Source organism: Eschrichtius robustus, chromosome 4 (assembly GCF_028021215.1).
Source record: "Eschrichtius robustus isolate mEscRob2 chromosome 4, mEscRob2.pri, whole genome shotgun sequence".
In the NCBI taxonomy this organism is placed as follows: Eukaryota; Metazoa; Chordata; class Mammalia; order Artiodactyla; family Eschrichtiidae; genus Eschrichtius; species Eschrichtius robustus.
Window position 1 is genome coordinate 59,053,857 of NC_090827.1, and position 25,479 is coordinate 59,079,335.

Below are 25,479 nucleotides of genomic sequence, written 5' to 3' on the forward strand. Positions count from 1 at the left end.
TTTGTAAAGCAGTGGTTTCCAAGGAGAGGAAAACCAAGTTTATTTCACCTTGCTATCTGCCAAGACATGTGATTCAAAGCCAACTTTTATGTTCCAAATGATCCTGCCTGCACCAAGAGGGCCACCTGAGGTTGAGTGAGTGGGTTTCTAAGAGGAGAAACTATTTCCAGGATTCCCAGGAACTGAGATGATAGAAGGTGTTTATTTTTAGAAGGTCTGCTTCTCTCTGTTTCTTATTTTCTTATACAGGGAAAAGAGTAAAGGCCTTGGTTTTATATATATACATATATATATATAATATATTTATATATAAAATATTTACATATACAAAATATATTTTATATAAAATATATTTCCCTCCTTTTCATCCTCAAAAAGGAACCCTCAGGCCAGTAGAAAAGGAACCAAATGGGGAGGGGGATACGCGTGAATAAAGCACGTTCTCTACAAGTCAGGCCTCAGCGACATCTACCACGGGTCCTGAAGCCCGTGGGGATGGGGAGGCCAGAGCAGTGAGCTGGATCCAGTTCTGCCAGGCCTTGCAGAACCTGCTGGACCCACCCAGCAACCCTCCTCCTGGCGGGCAGCTACCCTGGCCTTGCAGGAGAAACTGTAACTCAAACGCAGAGACAGAGGCAGCAGCAGGAAATCCTCACCAGCCCTGGTTCCTGGGAACCCAAGCAGCCCCAGTTGGTCGAGATGGTGGAAGGTTAGTGAAGGGGCCTGCATCACAGACTCCGAATTCCAGAGCTGAACAAAACACAGCTGTGCTGAATGGTTCTTAACATTTGGGGAGGTAAATTACCTCTAACAGACTTAAGAAACAGTCACATGCATTCCAACTTCTGCAGGCAGCTCAGGGCTCCAAGAGATGATCTAGTCCAGGGGCTGGCAAATTACAGCCCGCGGGCAAAATCTGGCCCTGCCTGTTTTTGTAAATACGTTTTTATTGGAACACAGCCACTCCTGTTCTTTTACGTTAGGGTCTCTGGCTGCTTTCACACTACAAGGGTGGAGCTGAAAAACTGGGACAGAGACTACATGGTCCACAGAGCCAGAGCATTTCCTCTGTGGCACATTCTGGAAAAAGCCCTCCTACTAGATCTGACTGCCCCCTGATCTAGCCCAGTTCCTCGTTTTACAGATGAAGAACCTGAGGCCCAGACAGGTTAAGGAGTTGGGTAGTAGCAGGGTCAAGACTTGAACCCACACTGCTGCCCCTTCACCCTTCAACGCCGCCTGGGTTTGAATGAGGGCGGAGGGCACACGGGTTCCATTTTTACTGTGGTTCCTTTTGTTTCATCTCTATGCATGGGTGGAAAAAAAAAAATCTCTATGAAAAAATAAAGATAGTCTCTGCCACACAAAAACCATTTTCCTCAGGCTTAATAACCAGAGAGTAGGCTTGATTGTGTAGGGGCTATTTTTTGGTCAATGCATTTCAAGGTTCAATCCCCTAAACTTGTGTACACAAAAGGGCATCCTCTACCCTGCCTCAGAAAGCACATTTCAGGTGAATGAAGAGGGCCAATTTTACAAGCCCCTAGAGCAGGACTAAATGATGCAAACTTAGCTAGAAGCTAACTTTTTGGTTAGAAGCCCTCTGTCTGGGGTCTCCATTTGTTCTCACCAAATACATTCCACAGGAGCACTGTACTGGGAGACCAGTCCAGACTGCACCAAACTAAAGAGATTCCAAGCAAATAACCTCCCTGCCACCGCAATGGCAGCTCAGATCCAGCGGAGGGAGTATACTGGCACTGCACACAGGCTGCCTGAGGCACCGCGGCCGGCCAGCTCCTAGACATTTGAGTGGGAGTCGAGGCCAGCCACAAGAGAGGAGGAAAACAGTCTTCTCCAAGGAACCGCGGCCCCCGATCAGTACAGGCGCCAAGCACAGACACACTTCACATCACCTCAACTCAGATCCCCGTGAAGAAACTGCATGGGTTCAGTATGCACAGAGCAATCCTCTCCTGTACCAGGTGGCGGCAAACCTTCCTCTGACCGTTCACCAAGCCTGGAGTGGCCCCGGCACTCTGCCCCCGCTGACCCTTCCCCACCACTGGGCTCTAACAGGGCCTGGCCTTTGCGGGGCCACGAATTCTACATTAACTGCGATATTCTCCCCTTCACGTTTTGCCTCTTCCTCTCCATCCATCAGCGGTGTGGGAAAATACATAGCAAATGTTCTGTAAGTTATTTCCTTTACTACTCATTCGTGTTGTTAGAATTGTACTGGTTCACTGGAACCTAGTAAGAGCACGTCACAAAGTAGGAGACATGGCAAGTGAAACCTATTTGGCAAAGGCGAACGGGACAAACTGTAGTGAGCCTCCGCACCTCTGTAAATGCCTGGACCAGGTTCCGTGCCTCTGTGAGTGTAACAGTTAAGAACAGAGGTTCAAAACTCACACCTGTCACTTCCTACTTGGGCAGGCTGTTCACACTTGCAGTGCCTTCGTCTCCCCCTCTGTAAAATGAGGATGCAATAGTGACAGCAGCTACGTCAGGTGCTCTAGATGATACAAATAAAGCGGTTCCCGCAATGCCTGGCGACCCGTGCTATTCATCTGCCCCCGCCAGGTCCCTCCGCCACCCACCTCTCGATCCCACAAGCATCTCCGGGATGCGCCAGCACGCCGCTCACACCGCTGCCTGGGGGTCCTGACTGCCAGGTGCCCACATACCTGAAGGGCTTGCTGTCAGGGTCGGTGTCCTTGAAGCCCATCTCCTCGAGCTTACAGCGCCGATACAGCTCATAATGGCGGGTGTGAGTCTGCTCTCGCAAGTCTTCCATGTTCACACGAACCAGCATCTCCCGAAGCTTCACGAAATCACAGTGGTTTTCATTCTCAACTGCAGGAGACGGGGAAGACAGCAGAGAGGGCTCTCAGCGGCGGTGTCACTCAAACCTGACGTGACCTTTCCAAGACGTGGTTACCGTTGCCCCTGAAATCTCAAGGTCACCCGGAGATCCTTCACTGGATCCTCCTTACACCCCTACAAGGACAGGATTTCTGACAGCAGGGACCATGACTGGTGATGCTGAAGGCAGGGCACCGTGGGAGGAGCTCTGCCAATACTGTCTTGATTCTCGGTAGCAGGATTCCCAGAGGCAGAGCATGGCTTTGATGAGCAGACCGGCCTCCCAGACAGAGGCAGCAGAGTCTATATATTCAGACCCCGTCACCTCTGGCTCCAAAGCCAGGCCGATTTCTACCCCTCCATGCTGTCGGGACCTGAACAAGGCAGTTTTTATGTATTATCTCCTTTAATTTTATCAACAACACTATGAAGCAAGTTTTTCTCTTGTAGAGAATTTGGGAAGATTGATAAAAACCATAATTTTCCTACGTATCTCAAAGGTACTGTGCTTTCTCACGTCTCACAGATTTATTGCCTTTACTCAGAACAAAGGAAACGGAGGACTGATATATCGTAAGCCAATGAAGGAACTTTCTGCAGCCATCCTACTTAATCCAGAGCATTGGACATCCTCCTTCACAACACACAAGGGTTGGTAATGGAATCCGAGACCTTGCCCATCAAAGTGACAGGAAATGTCTTCAGGTTAGAGATTGTAGTCATGTCCCACAACAATTATAGGTCACTTGTTCGCAGATATTTACTGAGAAGACAATTTCCAAAAAAAAAAAAAAAAAAGACAATTTTTCCAGAGATAATGGAGAAACAAGTATCCTCTTGTTCGCAAGAAGCTTTTTGCAGCTTTCTTATTCTTTGCTGATGAAGAACTCATTCAAACTCCCAGGGAAGCTCTCTCTTCCAGCAGGAATTTACACGAAATTCCCCACACAACCCAGCATTCTTGGGGGGCTGCCTCATCGGCACTAGGGCTCTGTAGCCACTTCTCTCCATTGCTTCCCAGCCTCCCTGCTTCTTTCTGGCCTCCACGACTGCCAGGTGTAAAACCCTGCCACCCCTTCCACCTGCCCACGTCAAGGACCTGCCCAAACCCGGCGGGGACGGCCACCCTGGGGGTGACACGTGAGGAACCCCTTCCCCGCGATGCGCACGTACCCTGCACCACACCCCAGGGGTACTGCCTGGCCTTTGCCATCTTGTTGCCGATCTTCACCTCTTCGGTGCTGCCGACCACTGCGAAAGGGAGGTGGACCTGCCAGCAACACAAGGACAGAGAGCGGTTACCCTCCCCGTGCTGCAAAGACACGCTCTCCTCCGCTTCCACACGCCCCTCCTCCCGCAGGCCTCTGCTCGGGGCAAGAGAAAAGGGCGAGGGAGGGCAGAAGAGCGAGGGGCTCAACAGTTCAGTGGCGTTGGGCTTCGTGTATGGGACCCCCCCCCCTACAACCAGATACCAAGTATCTGCCATGAGCTGGACTCAGGGGGAAACTAGGAGTCTTTGCGATTATATGGTAAGCGTGGGATGTCCACTGCCTGAGAGTAGCCACTGGTCTATGTGGTTACTGAGCACCTGAAATGAGGCTCGTAAAATGAAGAAAATTTTAATTTTATTTACTTTTAATTCATTTACATTTAAAGGGAAGCAGTGTGAAATATTTTTCCATTAATTTTCACTTTATTGTTTTGGTAGGACTGCATTTCACTTTGCTTCAAACTCAGATCTTCTTAAAAAAAAAAACACAAGAAGAACAAGTGTTGTTAATGTAAATGCAAACATGAAGGAAAATTATCTTTTTGGTACTTACTTCATATTGAAAAACTTTTAAATATGTTAGCAGTAAGTTAGGTATGCGTCCAAGTTGGGATGTATGTAATTATAAACTATACATTGGGGGAATTCCCTGGCAGTCCAGTGGTTAGAACTCGACACTGTCACTGCCAGCAACTGGATTAAATCCCTGGTTGGGGAACTAAGATCCCACAAGTCACGTGGTGTGACAAAAAAGAATACACACACACACACACACACACACACAGAGGACTTCAAAGCCCTGCTATGGAAACATCTCACTAGTAATTTTTATATTGGTTACATGTTGAAATGATATTTTTGATATACTGGGTTAAATAAGTTCTTAAAATTAATTTTATGTTTCTTTTTACTTTTTAAAAATGTGGCTACTGGAAAATTTAAATTACTTGTGTGGCTCATATTATATTTCTACTGAACAGCACCGCTTTAGACAGTTGATCATTGCACAAAATTCAAGTCAAATATACTTTAGCTCAAATTATTGGCTCAAGCCTTGCACCCTGACTTACCTTGAGCAGAGATACTATTCAAGACAACTGGCTGTGCCACGTTGGTTTATTTGGTAACTATGGCTACAATCCGGGGAGAAAACAGTAATTCTATCTTTCTCCTCTTAGCACGTAAGAATAACATCTGAAATGGCTGCTCTGAGAATTATTATTTAGGGCTCCCTGACCCAGTGCTCTTCCACTACGGACACGCTGAGACAGACAAGAGTGTTTTAAAGCCAAATCCTCTCCCAGAGCTTGGCAAAATCCTCAGCCCAGGCCGCCCAACTGGTGTTTGGTCTGGTGCTCCAGATATTTATATTTTCTAGTTCAGCTCACACTCTGTAGGAAGGAAAGAAAGCACGTTCTCTTTCTCAGCATCTGGAACTGAAATGTGGTTCCCTGGAGCTGAGGGGTAACAGGACCCTTCCAGCCCACATTCTGATGTGACGACCTGAGTGACGAAAGCAACCGCCAATGAGATCTGCTTTCCACATATCCTGTGGGATTTCATCACCAGGAACTGCCTGCAAGGAAGACCCTATAAGAAAATTCCTTGATAAAGAACAAAATGAATTTGGGAATATCAGTTCCGTGGATCTGATAAAGAGAGAAACAGAGCAAAGATTCATGGGTATTTTCTTTCCAAGAAACTTAACACAAATTTAGTTTCATGGCCATGCAAAATTATTTAAAAGGACAGGAAGGGACATACAGAGAAAAATTGGATGGTATTCATTCATGTTACTTCCTGAATCCCACTGACCCCAAATTGCAGTCCTACAGCGGAATAAACACGTGCCGTCCCAGCCTGAGCTTTTAATGATGCTATAACCAAGTACGCTCCTCCGCTTGGGCGGCCGTTAGGATAAGGGGCGAGAGGTTGCCTGGAGCCAAGCCACCTGGGTTCACGTCCTGCTCCACTACAGACAGCTATGCACCTTAGGTGCTGGGCTGACGTTTCCTCACGTGGTAGTAGGAATAATACTAGCTCCTCCCATGGGACTGTTGTGAACATTAAATGTGGAGCCTGGAGCAGTGACCGATGCAGAAGTAATAAGTGCTCCATAAATGTCAAAATATCAGGCGCTACTATTATCACCAAGTTCTCAGTACCCAGAACCAGAGAATTTTAGGGGTGGAGTCTGTGTAGGAATTCCCTCCATGGTATCTCTTCTGAGTGAGTTGAAACAGAACCTGTTGTCCACCAACTACTTGTGATGGAGGCACCAAGAGTTAAACAAACGTGCACTTCACTGGGCCCAAAGCCCACACTGCTCTTTTGCCCTCTGGTTTTGGTTCTGCCTTTTGAGTAAGTCTAGCCGCTCTCCCCGATGATTACCTTCCTTTCGCACGCCCTCGTGGCCATTTCATAGGAAGAATCTGCTCTGCAGTTCCTTCCAAGGATTCCAGACCCTTTACTATCCTGGACACAGGAGCACGACAGCCAGAGGTGGTCACATGGCTCAGTGTGACCAGAGTAGGGCAGAGCGGAGCTGGTCTATCTCTGCATTAATGAGATCCCTAAGTTTTATTTATTTTATTTTTTAAATTCTTTTTTTTTTTTTTTTTAATTTATTTTTGGCTGCTTTGGGCCTTTGTTGCTGTGCACGGGCTTTCTACAGTTGCAGTGAGCACGGGCTACTTCTTGTTGCAGTGCGTGGGCTTCTCGTTGCGGTGGCTTCTCTTGTTGCGGAGCACGGGCTCTAGGCACACGGGCTTCAGTAGTTGTGGCACACGGGCTCAGTAGTCGTGGCACGCGGGCTCTAGAGCGCAGGCTCAGCAGTTGTGGTACAGCGGCCTAGTTGCTCCGCGGCACGTGGGATCTTCCCGGACCAGGGCTCGAACCTGTGTCCCCTGCATTGGCAGGTGGATTCTTAACCACTGGGCTACCAGGGACGCCCCCTAAAATTTTCAATTCAGCGATTTCCCAGAGAAGGGGAAAGTTACATTCCCTTCCAAAGTCCTAGTCACGTTGGGAGTGATTTATGGGAAAAGTTCCCCCTTAAATGATAACAGCCATATCTAGAAAAGTCCATAGGCTGAATGGAAGAAGGAAGAAGTTTTGTGGAATTAGTCTGATCTCCTAATTACGATGGCAAACAGCAACGAGACTGGGGCCAGGTGGGCTGGGCCAAAATCCCAGGGCTGCTCTTAACCGGAAGGCTTTGACCAAGTCACTTAATTCTCTAGATAAGCTTCAGTATGACTTTCTTTATATAAAATGTCCAGAATAGGCAAACCTACAGAGAAAAGGAGGTAGATTAGTGGTTGCCAATGTCTGGGATGGTTAGAGGGCTGACATCTAAAAGGTATATGGTTTCTTTCTGGGGTGATGAAAATGTTCTAAAATTGATTGCGGCAATGGTTGAACAATTCTGTGAATACACTAAAAACCATTGAATTGTATACTTTAACTGGGTGCCGTACAGTATATCAATTATATCTCAATAAAGCTGTTAATTAAAAGAGCGCCTTTAATAATGACTTGATTAGACACTTGTCATGATCAGATCTGAGGAAAGTAGAACATACCTCAACAGACCACAAATTAAAAAATCTAGACTGACTTCCACTGCCACCAGCACACTTCTGAATCAATTTTGAGCACGTATTCAGGGAAGGCCAAGCTATTTAACAGCTTCTAATTACATTCCATTGAAGCTAACCTGCAGTTTTAAGAATTCCAAAAACCCTCAGTGGGCATCAACTATGTGTGAAGAATGCTGCTTCTTCTACAGAAGTCGTGCATTCCCAACTGAAGAAAGATGGGTACAGTTACGTGACACAGAGGTGAGCCACGGCTATGAGACACACGGGAGCAGTGGGAAAGACTTGGGTATCGACTAGCAGGACGGAGTGTCATCAGGAGAGATTTTATCACAGGCACACTTAGATTGCTGAAGCTTTCATTTATCTCCTGACCATTCCTCTCTGTGATGTGGAAATTGTACCCTCCACGGCCAGTTTACCTCATGATTCAGGAAAGGGCGGGGAATGCAGAAAGGAGAAAAAGGCAGGAACCAATCACAGAAGCAAAAGAGAGGCAGGTGGACATATTTCTGCCGACACTGGCAGAAGCAAGCGGAGAGCTAGTTACTCTAAGCAGCTTTGTGTGAAATGGTGCTGGGCTGGCATTCCCTTCCCACAAGATTTGCTGTGGAAATCATAACTGTTAGAGCAGGAAGGAGATGTGAGATCTTGTCTAACTCTCCCGTTTGACAGATGGACAAACTGAGGAGTAAGGTGATTAAGTGACTTGAAACAGTGGCAGAGCTGGACCCCACTGAGTACGTTAGATGCTAGTCCAATGTTCTAGCCACTGCACAATGCCGCTACTAAGAAAAGTTTTCAGGAAAATCAATGGTTGGTCCTTTCTTACTTGAGGACTTACACTCATCGTTGCATTAATTTCTGCCACCGTTTCTTCGTCTGTGGGGAACTGATATATCTGGACTCCATTGCTGACTAGTTCACTCATGATCTTACTCTTGAATTTGTGCAATTCGTTCTTGGCAATGGTGTCAGCTTTTGCAATTATTGGAATGATGTTCACCTATAAACCAAACACATCCATTTTTATACAACTCCAACGTAAGAAAAATAGACAAACGAATAAAATATAGAAAACAAAGAAGCAGAAATTGTAAAACTTCACTTAGAAATAGAGATGATATTAAAAATTGGACTTTTTACCTAGATGCAAAATTAAGAAGATATGGAATAATCTTTTAGTTCCATCTCTGAACATTTTTACTCGCTCCCATCTGGCACTGAAAGAAAGCATCCTCGTAATTTCCTCTTCTATGCCACCTCATTCTTCTTTACGGTGTAAAAGGAAGTGTTACTCTGTGACAAAGAGCGGTAACAAAGAAGCCTATTCTTTGAGTAACCACTCCTTTTTGACTCCTCCCAGCTACTTTAGGAGTTTGATTTTTGCATGTTTCTAACAGTCTAATACCAAGATTTTCATTAGTTAGAACAGTGGAATATTCAGCTCTATGCAGGATAGCATCCTTTCTTTCTTCTGACGACTTGAGAACTGCTGGAAGCAGAGAACCTAAGTATTAACCAAAACAAAATTGATTTCACCTACTTTTAAATTTTTCAAAATCACACCAACTAATTCTCTTGAAAATCAGCTTCTATCACATTACTTCTTTGTGCCAGAATGAGACCTAGTGCCAAAGACAAGGCTCACTTCCAGAGCGTCAGATACAAAGACCAGGTGAGAACTCTGAAGTTTAACAATGGCAGAAAGCCCAGAATGAGGGCCAAGGACCCTCAAGCGCAAGCCCCAAAGCCCAAGGTGGGACACTCTGCTTACCCCAGCACTGTCCACAGGACACATTCTTTAAAATTGATTTTTTACAATTAACTTTCTTCCACTCCCTGATTGGTACAGAGGTTTCGACAAGTTGCTACTGACATCTGACACCGGGGACCATGCTCTTCACCCAGCTCAGGTGAAAAGGGAACAGGTTTGGTGAGAAAGCGGTCAGTCCCAGCCAGAAAAGAGGGAGTCTTTGGTGGGGGGGGTGGTTCTGGGTCACATTTGCATTCCTTTGCTTCTCCTTTTATCCCAAGAGCCAAATCAAAAATCCCTGATAAACCAGAGTGAGATGACCCGCTGATGGAAAAATCTGTTCTTCCCTATTCCTCAACCCAATCCTAACCTTATCATGGATGGGCTTCCTGCAGCAAGTTGCCTCCGTGAGACAGACATCACTGAGGGTGGGAGGATGCCTGGATCAGGACGTGGGGAACAAACCCCTCCCTATGTTTTATATTGGCTAACTTCTGTGCACACTTAGTATTGGGTTAATATCAACATGGACAAAATGGCAGAGGTTCATATTTTCTTGGCCAATTTGATTAGAGTAGATAAAAGAACCAAGCAAATTTAGATTTATAATCTCTTCTTCCTCAGTGGCAGGTGCTTGGAAATCTTGTCTGAAATTGTCATATGTTTGCCTTAACTCTTCACTTTACTTGTATCAACAAACCTTTGACAAAACCGTTTTCAGATACTCCCTAGCACTCCAGCTCTACAATAATAATAGTTCTTTGAAAGCAGTTTAACCAGCTTTGTAGTGATTGTTTTGTTTTGTTTTGATTAGCTGTTTGTTTTGCCTTATTTTCTTTCCCTTTTAAAATTGAAGCATAATCCTGTTGTTGGATATCACCCTGGCGTGGTCTACAACCTCAGCCTCAGTGAGGAAGCCACCTCCCTCTGTCTGCTTCCCAGCCCTGCTCTCAAGGACCCGACAGCACAGGAAGCAGACCTCCCTGGCCCAGTGAGCCACAATCGATGGTCCACTGAAGCTGAATCAAATGAGATGAGGAAGGGTTTCCATTTATTCTCCCAAGAGTGCTCTAGCTGCAGGACTCCTTTCTGGCTGGTAGAATATGTTTCTGTAAAGCAGTGCGTCTTCGCAGGCTGGGGGCCCCGGGTGCCTGGCTTGGTGTCAGCCCGCAGGCCCTTGGTGGGCTGGTACAGGCAGAGGCCTTGGGGACAGGCTGATCTTCTCAGCATTCTCTCACTATTATGTCCCTCCGGAGCAAAAGCATCTTTTAAACAGTGTTGTTTGGACAGAAAATAACACCCAACAAAGCCCTCTAAAGGTAAGACTTTGTATTGAACTCAAAAGGAGGTTAGAATCTAAGAGGAAATACTATAGCTTAATTTTGTGGGTGTCCTTGTTGCCACTTGCTGCTTCTTTATTTCAGAATGTATTGTCTTCCATTTATTTCAAAATGGAAAATCAAATTAATCATAAAGTAGATCATCAAATGTTGTCAAACTCATCAGTACCTTCCTCCAAATGTTGTGAAGGAGAAAGGTTATAAATGTGCAAAGATTAGGGGTCAGACTTGATCTGAGACTCTACTTCTTTTGAACACATGGTGCAGCTCAGTTTTAAAATCTAAGAAGTTGGACCATCCTTATCACATAGATTAAAAAAAAAAAAACTTTTTTTTTTGGCATGTTAAACTTCAAATTAAAGCCAAGCCTGTAAAAACCTTTCAAAGAGAGATTTAAAGAAAGTTTTTAAGAAAATAAACAAAGCACGAAATTATATTTCAATCTCCCTAAATTTAACCCTTCCTATGACCCTTTAGGTGTTTCCACTGTATAATTCCCCAACCCTCAACAGAACATACACTAGTGCTAATTTAAGAACTAAAAATACTTTGTAATAAGCTACATGGTTTTGTTTGTTTTGTTTTGTCCTAATATCCAGAGAGGTTTTGAACCATTTTTTTCAAAACCCTATGGTTCCGTCAACCAGAAAAAACAAATACAGGGTTAGGAAGTAGGGAGGGATAAACAGGTGGAGCACAGAAGCCTTTTAGGGCAGTGAAATTACTCTGTATGATACTCCAGTGATGAATACATGTCATTATAAATGTGTCTAAGCCCACAGAATGTACAACACCAAGAGTGCACCCTCATGTAAACTATGGACTTGGGGTGACAGTGATGTGTCACTGTAGGTTCTCCAGTTGTAACAAATGCACCATCTGATGGGAATGTTGGCAATGGGGTGGGAGTGGGGCTATGCATGTCACGGGGCAGCGAGTATGTGGAAAATCTCTGCACCTTCCTCTTAATTTTGCTGTGAACCTAAAACTGCTCTAAAACATAGTCTTTAAAACAAAACACCAAATTACACTGAAAGCAGAGGTAAATTGGGGCCCCCGGATAATGGAGATCTTACAGGAGAGTGGACAGTACCCAGGGCAGCAGTGAGTACCTTACTGTCCAGCTTCTTCATGGTGACCAGGTCCAGGGACTTCAGCGAATGTCCAGTGGGGGCAATGAAGTAGAGGCATGCGTGGATCCTGGTGTCGTGGTAGTTGAAGAGAGAACGTTTGATCTTCAATTCCTCTTGCAAGTAGGCCTCAAACTGGGCATCGATATACTCCACGATCGGCTTATAGCTAGGATGCAGAAGAAGGTTTTTTAAAACACATTTTCAAATCAGCATGTTGCCAGTCTCAAACCTCTTTGTACAATCCTCCAGGAAAGTCTTCAGTGGTTCCTTCTTCCCTAAGAGCTAAGGCCCACGTTCCTTACCTTGGCAGCCCAGGCCTTTAGCCATCTGGCCCCTGAACATCACCCCAGGCCCTCTCTCCAACACCCCCTCCCGGGCTCACCCTTTCTGTCCCATGTGTCAAGCTCTCGCCTGCCTCTGTGCCTTTGCTCATGCTAGCCGTCCCATCCCCCCACACCTCAACCTGGAATGGTCTTCTTCCTATTACTCCCCTGGCTAACATTCAGCATTTAAAACAGCAACTGCAAATATGTGAGACACACTGTCACTTCCCCCATGGCACCCATGAAGGTATTGCTAAGAGATTGTGGCATTCTATCCTGCTGGGCCAAAACTGAGCCTCAAAATCTGTCCCAATAAAGTGATTCTGACAGCCTCTCCCAGCTGATTGGCATCGGTGCACAAGATGAAACTGCTCTGCAGTTTCAGGATGCTGGCAGCCCCTCCCTGCTCCTGTGCCCCAGCCCCCGGGGACGAGGGCTTCTCTGTACTCTCATAAAGCCCCGCGCGTGCCATAACCTCACCTATAAACTGAACTGCCTGGCCTATTATGATCAAGATTCTTCCCAACTCTCAAATTTTACGATTTGAAGGTAAACTTTGTAACCCTCTCTTCTCACCAAACCATAATTCAAATCTATTTTGAACAATTACACATGACTCTATTAACTGACCAAAAACACAATCACTAATAGCATATTGGGAAGACATATTCAATAAACCATATGTCCTCCAGAGATTAAACAGTACATTAGGTCACTGTGGCAAAGCCATGAACTCTTCCAGGTCTCCAAGGGGACTGCTCAGAAGTAACTGTCAGCAGCAATGACATGGGCTGATTAGGAATAAAATGGGTTAATTCTTCCCCAAACTCACTACCTTGCTGAGGAATGGTTTAGGCATTAAGAAAAATAAAAACCTCTCAACAGTCAACTCTCGGATCCATAAATTAAACTGAAATCCCTGAAAGGGAACTATAAATCTTTTATAATGAAGATGACAGCAGATGCCCTAAAAGAAAAAACAAACAAAACAAATAAAACAAACAAACAAAAATGTATGACCAAAACTGAAAACAGAAAAACGATTTCTTATATTTTCCCTTGGTGATTTATCATAATCCATTGCTTCAATCTGAGCAGACGAAATCTCTAGAGGTTTAAAGAAAAAGTAGAATGTGCCTAAATAAAATTCTAAACATGACAGTAGAAATCCCAATGAATTCCAATAGAAAGGATGAGCAAGTAATAAGATTCTCCTCCATTTTCCAATTTTAAAATATAGGCAGGAATTATATAACAATAGCAAATAGCCATTATTATGATAGGATAGTTACATAAAATGGGGGTTAAAAGCATGGACTCAAGCCAGACCACCTACGACCAAACTCCAAATCCATAATTTACTAGCTGTGTGGCTTTGGGCAAGTTACTAAACCTCTCTGTGTTTCAATTTCCTCACAGGTAATATCAAGGACAAAGATATTACCTATATCAGACAGCTAATGTGACAAATTAAGTGAGCTAATATATGTAAAGATAATTCTTAAAGATAAGGCCCATATACTGAGCCTGCGTATCTGGAGCCTGTGCTCCACAACAAGAGAGGCCACGATAATGAGAGGCCCGCACACCGCGATGAAGAGTGGCCCCCGCTTGCCGCAACTGGAGAAAGCCCTCACACAGAAACGAAGACCCAATACAACCAAAAATAAATAAATTAATTAATTAATTTAAAAAAAAAAAGAATTAGCCCATAAAACTGTGAGATATAACTATTTCATAGTAATATAATAGACAACAAATAAGAGAAAAGCAAGCCTGACTTCTCAAAAAGACAGGGAAAAAAAAAAAAAAGGAACTTTACACTGACCCGCTTTCCATGGTAACTGTTCTGCTACTGACTCATGCCCTGCAGGGCAGTGGACCAGGCCACTCCAGTGAGGCCCACCCATGCCCTGTCAGTCCAGGGCCCGATCTTTCGGTCTCCTGACACCGAGGCACGTGACTGGGGGAATCAAGGTCCCCCTACACCCTCTTAGCCCCAAGGAGAGGAAAGCAGCTCACAGCAGGTGCTCCTTCCTGCCTCCCCAGTTCCTGATTTGCAGCTTCTTAGCACCTCCCCACAAGAGTGGCCCCAGTATGCTGCTTCTTTCTATTCATTTCCTTTCTGCATTTGTTTTTTTTTTTAACATCTTTATTGGAGTATAATTGCTTTACAATGGTGTGTTAGTTTCTGCTTTATAACAAAGTGAGTCAGCTATATGTATACATATATCCCCATATCTCCTCCCTCTTGCGTCTCCCTCCCACCCTCCCTATCCCACCCCTCTAGGTGGTCACAAAGCACCGAGCTGATCTCCCTGTGCTATGCGGCTGTTTCCCACTAGCTATCTATTTTCCATTTGGTAGTGTATATATGTCCATGCCACTCTCTCACTTCATCCCAGCTTACCCTTCCCCCTCCCTGTGTTCTCAAGTCCATTCTCTATGTCTGAGTCATTATTCCTGTCCTGCCCCTAGGTTCTTCAGAACGTTTTTTTTTTTTAGATTCCATATATATGTGCTAGCATATGGTATTTGTTTTTCTCTTTCTGACGTACTTCACTCTGTATGACAGACTCTAGGTCCATCCACCTCACTACAAACAACTCAATTTTGTTTCTTTTTATGGCTGAGTAATATTCCATTGTATATATGTGCCACATCTTCTCTATCCATTCATCCGTCAATGGACACTTAGGTTGCTTCCATGTCCTGGCTATTGTAAATAGTGCTGCAATGAACATTGTGGTACGTGACTTTCTGACTTATGGTTTTCTCAGGGTATATGCCCACTAGTGGGATTGCTGGGTCATATGGTAGTTCTATTTTTAGTTTTTTAAGGAACCTCCATACTGTTCTCCATAGTGGCTGTATCAATTTACATTCCCACCAACAGTTTGCATTTGGTTTTGATTCTGATCCTCCAAGATTATGGGAGGCATAGAACCTCTCCTTTTCCAGTGAGGCATGCTTTCTGCCCTGGATTTGGTATATCCAAAGACATCTTTTGTTCTCCTCTATACCTCGGGCTTCCTTCTGCCGTCCCCTGTTAAGGAGTTTGGGCCAATCTTTTCAATCTCCCTCTTCTCCCTGTATGTGGTTTCCCTGGAAAATCACATTTACTCTTGTGTTTCACTTAACCAGATCTTTCACCCAAGTTTGAGACCAATCCATCCAACTGCTTACCAGATAGTTCCACTTGCTCTTCAAAATATGTCCAAAATCAAACTCTTCATCTTGTCCCCAAACCCACACTCCCCCGTATTCCTCAGGTCAGCAAATTGCGCCCACATCCAGACCACTGGCCGTGTCAGAACCCCGGGGTTCAACCCAGAGACCTCCTCTCCTACCTCCTACACACAACCAAGCACAAAATCCCATCCATTTTAACCTCTATATCATTATAAACAAATAAATGTATTTCAGGAGAACAATTTACCATATCACTATGCCTTGTGTTCGAGATTTAATTATGTTGATGAAACAGTTTCTTCCTGATGCATGATGAGTCAGCCTAGTGGCTTTGTACTCCCCTTCACATCCTTTGGACAAACTCTCTGCCCTCTCTCCTACTCCTGTCCATATGTTATCTACACTCAAAGTCATAAAGATAAGGAAACTTCATCCCTATTTTGCCTTTTGCTAGTTTCCATTCTTATAGCAAGGATACCTATTTATATTCTGTTCTGCCAATTCAAACTTCTGTGGATTGTAGCCATATCAAGCAGAGGAAAGGGCAGGGTGGGGGAAGGAGGGGGGATAGGGCAGATCAAATCAAGTCTTTACATTTTCACATAATTTCTTTTTAAGGCATGGGATATTCCTTTTTATCTACCACTTTTTTGCCCCCCCCATAAATCTCCAGCCATTAAAAAACACAAAAAATTGACAGAGGTTGACCCTAAAACTGATGGGGAAAAAATATTTTATGCAATGTTTTCTATCCACCCAAGCTACCCACCTGCAAAACAGCCAATGCCATTGTTCGGGGACTGACTCTCCATTTCATATGTGACCAGATACCTACCATCTTGCTATCTATTAGCCAAAGTTAATTTTCCTTATCCTTCAACTACATCTACCAGAAAGTGTAATTAAGGCAGAATTTGAAGACCGAACAGTCCATTCCATTACCATTTTATAACTCTGATAAAGATTTGGTGAGTTTGAGGATTCTCTCAGTGGATTTCAATTATCCATGCTTTTTTAGGACTGATTATCATTATAGTTTGTAATATGCCGTTGACATTCTATCTCCCACCTCCCAAATGTGAGGCCAACAATTTCTTTTATTTCCAGCACTACAGCAAAATTTGGTTTCCCTTCTTCTCCAGGCCTTTTTCCTTCTTTACTGAAGAGTACAGACAGCAAAACAAGGAGACCCTTAGACCACGAAGAGTTAACCGTGCTATTAAACAAAACAGGAAATCTTACCAGATCTCTCTTCCTGCCTCCTTCTAGCTAGCCTGGTCCCAGGCAGATAATGATGCAGGAATGCTGACATGTCCGAAGCCTACATAAACAAACTGGGACATTCTTGAAGTCTTGCATCGATGGCAGAAAAGCTTGCCTAATCCTCAAAGTAGTAAAAATAATCATGGGTTTAGAGAAACAGCACGTCCCCTTCCATATGTTTACATATCGATACAAAAATGCATATCCCACTTCCAATTTTTTGATGGAAGCAGACCCTATCCAAATGACTATTTTTTTTTAACAACAGACATTTGGGTTTATAGTCAACAGTGTCAACAATCATTCTGGGGCACAGAGTTCTAAATGCCACTTAAAAGAGGTTATGCAACAGCTGTCAAGAAATTTCAGAAGAAAAACAAATACTTGGTATGTAGGTTAGGTTAATATCACACTTCCTCTCTTCTAAGTCTCCTTGGAAACTATTATTTGACCCAAATGAGTCAGATAATTTCTTAAAGAGGCCTCCAGCTGCAAATGTGTGCCTCAGCGTTGCACTGGCCACCTGCTGTTCAGGCCCGGCGAGTGAGAACCCACCCGACTGAGGGAAAGTCCCCATTTAGGGGCGAAGTAAAAATGCAGCGGCAGTGCTGAGGCGATGACTCTGAGCTGGAGCAGCTCGTGGAAACTTAGCGGCAAAATGCAGGAAGACGGTTCTCATTCCCGCAGGAATACATCCTGAAAAGGTGCAGCTGACGTCTTCCCATCAGGGAGCGCACAAGCATGGCACTCCCCAACCCCAGGGAGAGACCTGCGCAGGTCAGAGATGGAGACCCGCCTTGCTCGGACGGGGGCTCCGTGACCACACGAGGACCAGCGTGCACTTCTGCCTGTCGTCAGGGTTTTCTCTTCATCTGTTTCAGCGGGCATTACAGACAGCCTTCAGGCAAGAACCTCTCCATCATTCCCTGGCATTGAGGTCATAAATCAAGAGCAACTGCTCAGCTGTGCTTAGCTTTCCCCCACTCCAACACAATGTACAGATAGTCCATTTTGACAGATGCAAAATGAAATCTTTCTTACTCTGTCTAACAACTGCTCCTGTATTACAGGCCAGTGCTTACTGAAGAGCATTTAAATTGCCCTATACATAAAATAGAGCTCCGTGCTCAGCTAGAGCATGAGTTAAATATTTCTCTGCCGTTACTATGTGCTCATATTTCTATCACAGATAGTTAAAATATATCTAGACAATACATAGCCCTAGATAAAATGGTTCAAATTCCTCTTTACAAAACACACACACATAACATACACAGTTTTGAGGAAAATGAAGCAAACAAACAAACAAAAAACCTGGTACTAATGAAGTTTCTGAGCCCTAAGCAAACATAATGTAACTTAATGATTTGGTGTCTTATTCCCATTAAGCTGTCACTGCACAAAAATGTCTGTGGAAGCCTCCTTCTGGAATTATCTTTGAGCCTGGGACAGTTTAATTTTAACTTTCTCAAACGTTTCTTGAGAATGAACTTAAGTATTTAAAACAATCATAACGGACTTCCCCGGTGGCACAGTGGTTAAGAATCTGCTGGCCACAGATATACAACGGAATATTACTCAGCCATAAAAAGAAACGAAACTGAGTTATTTGTAGTGAGGTGGATGGACTAGAGTCTGTCATACAGAGTGAAGTACGTCAGAAAGAGAAAAACAAATACAGTATGCTAACACATATATATGGAATCTAAAAAAAAATGGTTCTGAAGAACCTAGGGGCAGGACAGGAATAAAGAGGCAGATGTAGAGAATGGACTTGAGGACACGGGGAGGGGGAAGGGTAAGCTGGGATGAAGTGAGAGAGTAGCATGTACATATATACACTACCAAATGTAAGATAGATAGCTAGTGGGAAGCAGCCACATAGCACAGGGAGATCAGCTCGGTGCTCTGTGACCACCTAGAGGGGTGGGATAGGGAGGGTGGGAGGGAGATGCAAGAGGGAGGAGATATGGGGATATATGTATATGCATAGCTGACTCACCTTGTTATACAGCAGAAACTAACACACCACTGTAAAGCAATTATACTCCAATAAAGATGTTAAAGAAAAAAAAGAATCCGCCTGCCAATGCAGGGGACATGGGTTCGAGCCCTGGTCCGGGAAGATCCCATATGCCGTGGAGCAACTAAGCTCGTGCACCACAGCTACTGAGCCTGCACTCTAGAGCTCATGAGCCACAACTACTGAGCCCATGTGCCACAACTACTGAAGCCTGAGCACCTAGAGCCCATGCTCCGCAACAGGAGAAGCCAGCGCGATGAGAAGCCCACGCACCGCAACGACGAGTAGCCCCCGCTCGCCGCAACTAGAGAAAAGCCCACGTGCAGCAACAAAGACCCAACGCAGCCAAAAATAAATTTAAAAATACAAAATAAAAATTAAAAAAAAAATAAATAAAAGTTAAAAAAAAGTAAAATAAAACAATCATAAGGCATTTAAAGTCAAGATTAGTAAATAGGATGGGTGATCTTGAGATTAACACCAAGAAGGTTTAAGGCTTAACAGCTTCCCTCAAATAAGGGCACACAGCAACTCAGAGAAAAGAGCAAACTTGCTTGGCTTTATAAAATGACTATGTGTGTTTTATAAAAGTAAAACCTCTGGATGCGGACAGCCTTCTCTACTAACTGATGGGTGCTAAACTATTAAAGCAAATAGCCTGAGATAAGATGTAAACGAAAGAACTTGAGTCAATAAAATGACTGTTTGCTTCACCTCAAAAAAAAAAAAAAATTAAAACCTCACTATATTATTTTATAACTAGATCATCAAGTTTATGTAAACCAGTTTTAGTGAATGAATACATGAGACTGACATAGCTAACAGCTTCTGTCTACATACAAACTACAGGACCAAAATTCTGAAAAGACATTTTATTTCTTACGCAGCTTAAACATGTCCTTCTTCTACACTGACAAAGAAGTTTGTTATATATATTATCAAATTAGCTTAACAAACCCTTGCTGGATAGAGAGCGATCTGATTTCCTCACTAGGCTCCACTGAAGCCACACTCAATATTCAGACTCAATGTGGCCATTCTGCACCCAGCGGGCCACCCAACTGTGACCAGCCTACAGGAAGACCCAGACAATGCACAAAGGACACACAGTGCTCATGCCACAGCACTAGCATCAACATTAAGATCCTGCGCTGGCTGGAAATCAACGACGATTCTTCCAACTGATCTTTCACAAACATGCTTTCTTCACTTTGGGGTTCTAGGAGCTGATACCACTGTTGCCAAAGCCATCAAAATACAGGATACCCCCTATTATTACCACACCCCTCCACCAGGCTTAGCCTTTCCCAGTGCCCTTCTTTAGACCCCACCTAAGAAGAGACTATATGCAGATCCCACTGGAAGAGACCTGAGAGTATCCAGCGTCATTCCCTTAGAGTGAGATAAATTGCCAAGGTCCCATAGCTGCTCATCGGCAGAATCCAGATCACAACCCGGGTCTACTAAATCCTGGGCTCCGGCTTCTTGGGAAAATCACGTTGACTCCAAGTTTTCATTCAGATCTGTAGGAATTTGGGGATTCAGTCAAATATCCCAATCTGCCTCAGAGACTAGGAGAGCGTGGCAGATGCTCATTCCAAACTCCTTTTACTTTTTAATGCCCCTCCCCCCCCGCCTTTTTTTTTTTTTTTGCAGAGTTAAAACAGCAACAACAACAAAAACCAGAAACCGCACTTCCCAGACTCTCTTGCAGCTAGTGTTCTGGATCTTGTCTACTTTCTACCAAGTGGATGCAGCCATACAAGACCTGGAAGCAGGAAGGGAGCCACACGAGGCAGAGGCCCACACAGGGAAAGGGGTTCTTCTTGCAAGCGATGGTGAAGGCATTTGGCTCTCTGAGACAGACTGGGTGGAGGTTCTAGAGACCTCTCCCCAGTGTCACAGGTACCAAACTATATAAGGTAGTTTGTGGCAGGGGTTCCACTCACTGTACGTGCTTCTCTAGACTGCTTTTCCAGGTGGGAAAGCGCCCAAGCCCGGTTCCATGACTCTCCTGGAAAAATGCCATAAGGTAGCTTATGCCTTCTAACAAATCCCTTTTCTCCTTACCCTAGCTGGAATCAATTACACTAGCTGATTCTGACCTCAAGAACATTCTAAGAAAATTTCTCAGAGGACAAGAATGTCTTATCTTTTAGGTGATAGGAGACCAAGCCCCATAACTAGCGAACATTTAGTCTTTGCATTTACCCGAGATGGATCCTGTTACCTTCTCACTCATTTACATCCCCACAAAATCCCAAGATGTACCTGTCATCCTTATTTATCTGGTCTCCAAATCCCACAGTGTCAACGATGGTTAACTTCAGCCGTACATTGCTTTCCTGAAGCTCATAACTTCTGGCTTTTAACCGGACACCTGGTTCATTGTGAGTAGCTGGGTCACTTTCAAATTTGGTGTTGAATAAAGTGTCCATTAACGTGGATTTGCCAATGCCCGTCTCGCCTGCATGACCACAAGGGAGAAATCAAAGAACGTGTCAATGCCTCTGAGGCACCAGTTCACATCATCAGGAGTTTTTCATCATCATGATAGTAAAATTTTTTGAAAAGTCAGTATCACCAAAAATCCCACCACAAAAAGATAGTTCTTTCCATGTGTGGAAAGAATACTTCCCGAGAAACGCCTTAATGAATTTCCAAAACCGTTCAGTAGAAAAGATCTTGAACTTACAGATGCTTACAGATCAAGATGCTTTTCTTTACCTCTGCATAGAGGATCAGAACCTACAAGCTTGCCTGTGGTCAGTTTGTGGTCATTTCGAAGACATAAACCGTAGCTCCTCCTTCCCTAAATGTTGGCATGTAACACTATATTGCTTTAAAAAGAACTCTGTATTGCTGAGTTTCTGTTACGAAGAAAATTCAAAAGACTGATTCATTTGTATTGAATTACTTGATACCATACCATCTACTGTTGTGGAAAAGAATTACATTTTTCAAAACAACACTCTTGACAAATAACAGCAATCATAACAAACCCAGCTACAGTTGCTGAGTGTTTACCTTGTACCAGGCCCTGTGGTAAGAGCTTCCAATGCACTATCTCATTTAAACCCTAGTACTAACCCCCATGGAATAAGTACTGCTCTTTCCTCCCTTTTACAGATGGGGCATGAAGGCTTAGATAAGGTCTAAGTAACTTGTCTAAAGTCACACTGTTAAGTGGCAGAGCCAGGCTTCTAACCCAAGTTTGTGTGGTTCTAACACCTACACTCAACCAACACAGCACCCTGACTTTACTGTTACAGAGAAAACTGACTGCCTAATTTTTTTTAGGTATGGTTATGAATCTGTGAGAATCCTCCATTATCTCCATTTTCATTTCCCTATTCAGCAGATGGCAAGCATTTGTTAGATTTCCCAGTTTCAAGCGGATGTTTGTGACAATGAAACTGAATGACGTTAAATAACCTGCAACAATGGCCTTATTAATTCACATTGATAATTCAAGTCAGTAAGTCTTACTGAGCCCCTAATATATGCAAAGGAGAGTGGCAGGTACCTAGCACCACTACACCAATCAAATGGTAAGACCCAAGTGTGGAGCCATGGAGAACTTTAGCTTGATCTTCAAAATAAGACCAAGAAAAATTTTCTCTCTATATACTAATTCTTGAGTCAAAAATAGTTGGCAATGAGAAAGAACCCACCCTTGTCAGGGGTGGTGGTTGAGTTGGTGATGGTAGAAATCGAGAAACATTATCCATAGGAATGCCTTTAAAAAAAAAAAATCTGGGAAATTTCCCAATTAGATTTTCAACTCAATTTAAACATACCAATATACTGCAGCAACAAATCCCAATTCCATGATGGTCCTAAGAACAGTACCTCTCTTCTGAAAAATCGCCATAATGACTTTTAGGATGGTGACAATTCCATGGGGGAAAAAAGAGCTCTGAGATTTATAGCCTTAGGGCAACTTTCCCACTGTAATGACAAAATACCTTTACCAATTAGAAGTTCTGTATTACTCATTGCTTTCCAACACAGTACAAACATGAAGTAGAATGGAATCTTTCTGTAATTGAGCTTTCTCTAATTAGAAGCCCTATGTGGTTTGCCACTGACTACCATGATTCACTTGTAGGATAAAAGTTGTTCAAGTAGGGGCTTCCCTGGTGGCACAGTGGATGAGAATCTGCCTGCCAATGCAGGGGATACGGGTTCGAGCCCTGGTCTGGGAAGATCCCACATGCCGCGGAGCGACTAGGCCCGTGAGCCACAGTTACTGAGCCTGCGCGTCTGGAGCCTGTGCTCTGCAACAAGAGAAGCCGTGGTAATGAGAGGCCCGTGCACCGCGATGAAGGGTGGCCCCCACTTGCCGCAACTAGAGAAAGCCCTCGCGCAGAAACGAAGACCCAACACAGCCATAAATAAATAAATAAAATAAATTAAAAAAAAAAAAAAAAAAGTCGTTCAAGTACATTTGCCTAACTCTTTAGCTTTACCCATTGGACCCGATACATCTAAGATCAAAGAATCTCCTCCTTCATCAGTCTTCTTTCAGCCAGTATCTTTTCCAGTTTAGTACCAAGTTCTGGGAATACAGCAACGAACTGGCCTGATTTCTCCCACAGCTTAGACTCTGACCTGGAACATGACTGAATACCAGCCAGACTCTGATTTACTATTATGGGAATGATATTTTAAATGTCTGCCATAACCACATTCCTCTCACAAGCAAGAGCATAGTTTATGACATGGACCTTGCTAATGACCACAGATGACTGGCCCAGGCTTAGCCCCCTGTCCAAAGGCACCCATGGACGCCAGTGCTGTGAGAACGCTCCGTGCTAGACAGTGATCTATCCAATCAACCTTCTCTCTTTGGGAGTTTGAACCTGCACACAGCACGATGGCATGAAAAAGAAAAGATACGCTGAGAGAAGCGAAAACTCAGATGCCATGAGGCAGCAAAGGCTGTCAATAAATAGAAGACATGTTGCTGACAGACCATTAGCTGGGCATACAGGAGAAAGAGAGCAGATAGATACGGTAGACACTAGTACCTGAAATCTATTCATTAATAATACTTGAGTATTTACTATGTGACAAGCATAGGTGCTGGGGATAAAGTGGTGAAGAAAAACAGCAACTGACACTTCTTGAACTTCTGTAATATCCTGAATGTCATTCCAGATCTCCATGAAGTCTAGCTGTGTAGCACGTGAGACTGTCTCCTGTCTTCCTTACTTTCCTTCATATTCTTACCAAAAAAAGACCCATCAATAAAAGTAATCTAAAGTAGTCTCTGTTCCCTAATACTCAACAAGCTCATATCCACGATCAGTGACTTAACAAAATAACTTTGAGCAAAACAAAGTTACTAAGTAATGGATACAGAAACAAAACGGGGTTCTCACTTGTAAGGCACAGAGAATCTGGAAGGCAATCCTACACTGAATGTACTTCGGTCATTTTAAGTACCTACTTGAGTATCTTTCTCAATAGAGCAAACTTCTTTTCAGAATTTACCTATTTTCAGAACAGGGACAAAGGCACAACAGCAGAACTATCTTATAAAATTTCCCCTATAAGGTAAAGGTTCTATCAGTGGAAAGTGACCCACTTAACTTTCATCTCTTTCCCTAAAAACAGCAATAAAGACTTCAATTTACATGGCAAGGATTCTAGGTTACCTGGACAGGACTGAAATTACCATCACATTTTACTAAGTTGAGAATTAGTTAAGCATGTGTGAATCAAGAACACCATGTTTTGTTTTGTTTTTAAAGGCAAGGTAATTTTAATTATTATTTGCATTAAGGCGGAAATTACGAACAATTAGCATTCCAGGGCCTACTTACAGCACAGGGTTAATCAAGGGCTTGGAACAACCACTGTTCCTCTAAATTTCAGAGTGCTTTGCTTTCCATTCCTATGCTCTGTGCTTTTAAGAGCCCTAATTAGACACAGCGACTCTAGCAGCAGTGCAATTCACCGCAAGCAGTTCACTAAGAAATGACAGCTTTTGGAATAAAAGGAATTCTAGAACTAGGAGAGCTTTTCAATGCGTTTGTTGTTGAGGTCAATCTCTAGCCTTAGAATAGAGGGCATTTTCTATATTTTTGAGGACACACAACAGCACAAAGGCTTCCTTTGAATTAAGTAACCAAAAGCCTACCTGGCATAGGTTCCAATTTAAACTCAACAACTACAATATTTTGAGACAATTAATGACTGGCAGCAAGTCTGAAACATTTCAGAATCCCTGGCACAGAGCAGGCATTCAGTTTCAGGCATTTCTTTTCAGTTAACTGAAAAGAAAAATGATCATGGTGATCATTTATATTGAGATTTGCCACTTTGGTAGATTTTTTCAGAGTTTGTTGTTTATTCTGTTATAAATTCATCTGCCTGAACAGTTGTTACAATAATTAGAGATTTACTCTTGAAGTGCTATCTGGGGCTTCTGTTTCTCCAGCTCCTGCCTGTAACGCTGGTGAGCGTTACACCCATCGCACAGTGGAAAGCAGGCTTGCCCCTTCCACTCTGTTCTCAGGCTTACTTAAACCGCAAGCTCTAAGCTGGACGTTATTAAAAAAGAAAAAAAAAACAAAACAAAAACAAAAAAAACACACGGAGGAATGTATTATGAATTAGAAGGTAATTAATTGTAAACTGAGCAAATAGTTGATCTATGATTCAGCATTTTTACTCTCACTGCCAAGACTGGCTACTTGGATCA

The 25,479-nt window shown here is 43.6% G+C and overlaps 1 protein-coding gene across 3 annotated transcripts in view; it reads right to left on the reverse strand.

Annotated features, from left to right (window-relative positions):
* The window catches only part of SEPTIN11 (septin 11), a 92,007-nt gene that overhangs the window by 16,379 nt on the left and 50,149 nt on the right, over positions 1-25,479 (reverse strand). For all 3 annotated transcript variants that reach the window (XM_068542795.1, XM_068542794.1, XM_068542793.1), the window contains exons 3-7: positions 21,039-21,234; positions 11,946-12,132; positions 8,582-8,743; positions 4,042-4,138; positions 2,691-2,859 (exon numbers count right to left, since the gene is read on the reverse strand). In XM_068542795.1, the coding sequence (XP_068398896.1) occupies positions 2,691-2,859; positions 4,042-4,138; positions 8,582-8,743; positions 11,946-12,132; positions 21,039-21,234 (811 nt within the window). The remainder of the gene's footprint in view (positions 1-2,690; positions 2,860-4,041; positions 4,139-8,581; positions 8,744-11,945; positions 12,133-21,038; positions 21,235-25,479) is intronic.